Raw genomic sequence first — 6,139 nt, 5'->3', positions numbered from 1 at the left:
TCAAGTTAGGCATGGGAGATGGGATCAAGTGTGATATAAGAAACTAAATCTTTTAGTAAATTCTATCATAGAGAAAAATAGATTTAGATTTACAGTTGAACAGATTTTTCTATTCATTAGGTTTTTCTTTAAGTAAACAAAAATTCCAGTGGTTTGTATCAAAATTTTAAGATGTAAAGTTTCTTTATGTTCATCTCTTTTATTTTATAAATAATCAAATAAATAAATTTATGATAAAAATAACATTATAAATAATTAAAGTTGTTTTTAGTTGCATTAAAATTTCTATGTGATACTAAGAATATGTCTTCTACTTAAAAATATCAATTATAATCTTGATAATCTAAGATATTGCTAAATAGAATTTAATCTATTTTATATTACCCATTTAAGATGACAACTCCTAATAATTTTATTTGACTAAGTAAAACAAAAAAATTCAAATCAAAATAGTAAATTTGATCTAAATCCTTATATAATCTATTTTGATAAGATTAATACTAATAATCATATTTGCAGATGTAAGAATATTGATCAATTTCTCAATCCTTTTAATCATACATAAATTGATGTGATACTAAGAATATGACTTCTACTTAATATTATCAATTCTAATTTTGGTAATCTAAGATATTGCTAAATAAAATTTAATATATTTATATTACCCATTTTAAAATGACAACTGCTAATAATTTCATTTATGCAACAAAAAAATTCAAACCAAAGTACCAAATTTGATCTAAATCCTTATATAATCTATTTTGATAAGATGAATACCAATAATCATATTCCAAGATGTAAAAATATAGATCAATATGCCAATCCTTTTAATTAAGTGATGTGATATTAGAACTATAACATCTACTTAAAATGATCAACAATAATCTAAGATATTGTCAAATAAAATTTAATTTATCTTATATTACCCATTTTAAGATAACAATCACTAATGATTTTTATAAATAAACTGCAACAAAAAAATTCAAATGGAAATAGAAAATTTGAGCTAAATCATTTTGATAAGATGGATACTAATAATCATATTTCTAGATGTAAGAATATAAATCAATTTGTCAATCCTTTTTAATCATACATAAGTGATGTGATATGTGATATTATGACTATAACATCTACTTTAAATTATAAATTGTAATGTAAAAAATTGTCAAATGAAATTTAATTTATCTTATATTACCCATTTTTAAATAACAATTACTAATAATATTTTTTAATAAACTAAAAAAATTAAAACCAAAATAACAAATTTATTCTAAATCCTCATATAATAGATTGTCAATTCTTTCTAATCATACATAAATGATGTGATATTAGAACTATTTTGTTGTTAGTTGTTGTTAATGTTGTTAATAGTTACGCTACAGTGCCCTTGTTCTCACTTCTTTATTAATCAAAAACATGTACACAAAATATTATCAAATAAAATTTAATTTATCTTATATTACCTATTTCAAAATAACAATTACAAATATATTTTTTTTCGAATCAAAATAATAAATTTTCTCTAAATCCTTCTATAATCTATTATAATAAGATTCTTGTTAGGGTTTCCAAACCTCAAGATCCAAAATAATAAATTTAATCTATTATAATAAGATACTCATTAGGGTTTCTCAATCTCAAAACCCACACCCATATACCTTTTAGGTTTTGAAATAAAGAGAAGAGTTGAGTTGAGTAGATTAATCTCTTGACATAATTGTATCATAATTCATCTTTACAATATCTTTTTGGCTTGTATAATTGGATTATGGAGGTTCCAAAAACACTACAGAATAGTATAGTATATTTTTATCATCATGAGAAGTCATGACAATCTTTTCATGCTAGTATTGCTTTTGATTTTTTTGAAAATCTATACACAAATAATTCTCTCTCTCACCTTGAAAAAGGATGGAATGAATATGATGCACCAGAAGTTTCCTCGAGATGAGATGGTTAATGAATGTCATGCAAAGAAAGGGTTGAGATTGATTGATTGATGATTACAACCCAAGCTTAACAAACTGAGTTGGTTATCCAAACATGTCATGTGATAAGCACAACTTGTGTGTAAGCCCCAAACGGAGCAAACACACATATTTATTACTAATTTTACCCCTTTCTATTGCAGACCAAGCACAAAAAATTGTTACCCTTTTGCTTTCCAATGGTATAGAGTAGTTAAGGTAAGTAAGCCAAGAAATCATCTCATTTTGTATAATAATAAATAAATTGAAAAAAAGGGTTGAGGGCTAAGAAAGAAAAGAAAGATCGGGTGGGATGGATGGCTTTCGTTTTTAGCTTTTACACCGACCGATATATTCGCTCCAACGTTTTAGACGGCATGGAACAGAGGGGACACGTGGCACAGGGAATCCCGACCATCCGCATCTGATGACGACAACTCCGTCAGGTGGGGCCCATTGTGGGGTCGAGTGGGTCCCACACAGCACCGACCGACGCCCCCCGGGCCCACCTCTTCACCACCTTTTTCCCATTATGTCTATTTATCATTCCCTACATGGCGGCGCTCTCTCTCACTCACAAAGCACAAAATTCCTGCATACTTAAGCCCGAATTGCTGCCCTCACGTTTTCTGTCTTTAATTCTTCTCTTCTTCTTCTTTTCTTTTAATTTTCTTCTTCCAATCCATTTTATTTGGCTTGCCTGGATCAATTTTCCACGTCTTTGAATGTGGGCATGATCAGATTCGGATTGGGCAATATATATTTTTGAGGAGTATTGAGATTGTGCTCTCCTGCTTGGGATGTTTATCTAGTGGGGGAATAAAGTATATGTTGTAATAGTCTCCAGCACTAGAGATTTCCTCAAACGAATGGTTATGAGCTCTGTGGAAGTTTGCATGGATTCCAGTACAAAATGGCAGCCGGTAAGAATATCCCATGAATTGCAGTTGCATCAGAGACAATTCTTTCTATGTTTTGGGAAAAAATTTAGGGCATATGAACTCTGTTTTGTTGTTGATTTTATAGTATTCAAGAGGCAAAGATTTCTCAGTTGTAGGAAATTCTTTTTGCAAAACCAGCACAGTCGTACCAAATTCTATGCAAAAGTGGAAAAGATCTCTTGGAGAAGAGGTTTGAGACATAAGAAGTCGTTGCTTCCACTGTTACACTAGACAACTTAAGAAATAAAACACAAAGAATATAGAGCTATGTCATTCTACTTTCTATAATGGTTTTGCTATAGTTGAAGACATCTTAAGGTAACTGTATATCTGTTTGGGGAAGCAAGCTCTTTTGTGATATGTAAGTTCGTGAAACTTTAAGCCTGATTCATTGAAGATTTGTGTGTTATTTAACTCTGGGTACTTCTGCAACTTCATTTTTCAGCTGGTAGGTGATGTGGGATGTGTTCTAATTGTATATTTGATGATATTACACAAGGAAGGGTTTTTTTTTTTATCAGTCATTAACTATGAAATCTTAGTTGAGGTTATGAACAGCTGATCTGTTGGATTCAGTTAACTGGGTATCAGTTACATTTTTCCAAAAACATCTTCTGATTTGTTTTAACCGTGATGTCTGGTTACTTTTTCAAATCAGTAAGTTATGAATCTCTGACATGTGAGCTAAGTGTAGAAAGAGAGACAATTAGAAGTTTAATGACCTTATTGCCTGATCTGATATCCTAAGAATCAAACTATAATGAAAAGGAACGAGTGGTTGTTTTTTCTAATCACGAAACACTATCACTTCTTTTGTATGTGATCCAGTACAGCTTTATGGCAGAGCATGATGGAAAATAACTACCCGCAGATTAACTCTCTTTTCTTTCTTATTTCACGTTGAAGCAGATTTATTATCACGTATATGGTGTCTAATTACTTGTATAATTGGTTTTATGTCAGAACATGATGCAGGAGAGAGGGCTAAAGCCTCCGGGAGAAATGTTGTCATGCTCCCAGCCCTTGTTAGAAAGAAGGCCGGTTAAACAGCAAACAGATCAGCAAGTCTTGAACTGTCCTCGCTGTGATTCAACCAACACCAAATTCTGTTACTACAATAATTACAGCTTATCCCAACCCCGGCATTTCTGCAAAACATGCAGAAGGTACTGGACCAGAGGCGGTGCCCTTCGCAATGTTCCTGTTGGAGGAGGTTGTAGAAAGAACAAGCGTACAAAGAGATCAGGGATGGGTGACATTCATTCAGGAGTAGCACCACCCACTTCCTCCTCTGGACTTGCTCCCTCTTCAACTGACCTAGCTATAACAAATCCTTTGCTTCATCAGAATCAAGCTAGTTCTATGCACTATGGACTTCCTAGCAGTGGGAATGATATAAATCTCATCTTTGCTAGAATCCAACAAGCTGCAAGACTTGGTGACAGATCTTTCATGTCCAATTTCAGTAGCAATAATATGGGACTTGGCCAATCTTCCATGATGCCTCCAAACCTGGTTTCATCTCTTCTCAATAACTCACATTCAGCAGCACTCAAGTCCTCTTTCTCAGGATTTGAATTTCCTGGCCCAATTAATGCTCGCCATGATCATGGGAATGAAGATTACTGTTCTTTCCTGGAAGCCAACCCACATATCACACCTCCACACAGCAATCTGGGTATGTTCAGTGTTCCTACATCAGCAGATATGATTAATAACAGTACCGATTCTTCTATTCCTTGGACCAGGTTGAATCAGCCACCAAAACATCCTCTATCACTTATGCAAGAGGAGCATCATCCAATGAGTGGTGGTCATGCCTTGGCTCCTTTTAGCTGTGAGGAGCATACAATAGAGAAATCAAAAGTGAAAGTTGAGGAACCAGATCAAAATAAGCTTGTTTCAGACTGGCAAATGGTACCTGGTGCATCAGAAAATCTATTTCATAGTGGTGGGGATACTTCTGATTACTGGAATGGAGGTTCATGGCCAGATCTCATTGGCTCATCCACCAGCCCATTAGTTTAACAGTTCGAGAAGAGAATTATCAAGTGGGGGGCACTCATAAATGTCTTTCTTTCTCTTCGATAACTACCCAGGCAGCCTCCATTCAAATTGGTCAGAGTTGAGAAGCTCATCAATTGTTCGGCATTGCTAAATTGGCTGAAGAATTTACAAGGCATGACATGAACAGTATTTTTTGAGAGGGCAGAGGGAGATTGACATCCAGACAATACATTTTTCTTATTTTGAAGTTTTCTTTTTTTCCAACTTTTCTTGCCTTATACAATTCAGCATCTATAAATTAGGGTTAGGGTTTCCTTTCAATAGTTTTACTTTGTGTGCTTGTGAGGATACAATGCCTGAGAATTCAGATCTGGTAGTGTTGGGCTAATTCAGATTAACCCTTATACTTCTCTTTTGTGTTTTGTTGGGTGTTCAGCTGCCATGGTTGTCTTGTGAGAGCCTTTCCAGTTTTGGCAGACTCAAGGAGGAAAACAGCTTAAACTGTATATATCAAGTATAGTACATTACTTATCTTTGCTAGGAGATCAATTTTAGATTCAGTGCTTCCTTAATGTTTGTTGGGAATCTTTTATAGGAATTGGACTGACTATAAAGAGGATAAATTATAATCCTTTTCTAGAGTGCTGGCATGAATGCTGAGGCTGCCAAAATTGATAAGTTTGTTAACAGAAGTTTCTTGATTTGTCTTGGGTATGTCTAGTACTGGAAACCATAATTTGTTCTGTGATATATGGAGGATATATGAAATTGAATTCTCTATTAAATGTAATGAAAATGGTGCTATATGAGAAAAATAAAAATGAAAAAACAGAAAAAAAAAATTTAGTCTAGGAATTATTTTGAGCATTTGAATGTTTTTTTTACCGTTTTATCCTCTTAATATGTTGTATGAAAAACAATTGTCTAGTATCACATAAGGCTGCCATGATGCAGAGTTTTGAGGAAAACCCTCAGTAAGAAAATGGGAAAAGCAATTTGTTTTGCTGTTAGTTTTTCCAGAATGGCAGACAGTGAAGATGTATCTTTGTTGCGTATGATACTGACAAAGAGATGTCCTTTAAGTACGAATTATTTTAAACAAAGTGAATGAAGTGGAGATTCGTGTATTGATTTCTTGCTTTTTGGTTTAATAACTCAGGTGCGCTGAGGCATTGATTTGCTATGGTATGTATCGACATAAGCAATTATACCCAGTTTGATAAG

The 6,139-nt window shown here is 33.4% G+C and overlaps 1 protein-coding gene across 1 annotated transcript; it reads left to right on the top strand.

Moving 5' to 3' along the window:
• Positions 1-2,540: 2,540 nt before the first annotated feature.
• LOC131071140 (dof zinc finger protein DOF3.6) lies at positions 2,541-5,607 on the top strand. The gene is made up of 2 exons (XM_058006849.2): positions 2,541-2,890; positions 3,872-5,607. The coding sequence occupies exons 1-2, from the start codon at positions 2,837-2,839 to the stop codon at positions 4,934-4,936; spliced, it is 1,119 nt and encodes a 372-aa protein (XP_057862832.2). The 5' UTR covers positions 2,541-2,836; the 3' UTR covers positions 4,937-5,607.
• Positions 5,608-6,139: the final 532 nt, after the last annotated feature.

Source organism: Cryptomeria japonica, chromosome 8, assembly GCF_030272615.1.
Source record: "Cryptomeria japonica chromosome 8, Sugi_1.0, whole genome shotgun sequence".
Classification (NCBI taxonomy): Eukaryota; Viridiplantae; Streptophyta; class Pinopsida; order Cupressales; family Cupressaceae; genus Cryptomeria; species Cryptomeria japonica.
The sequence above is the reverse complement of the archived record's forward strand: the minus strand, read 5'-3'. Positions and strand labels throughout refer to the sequence as shown.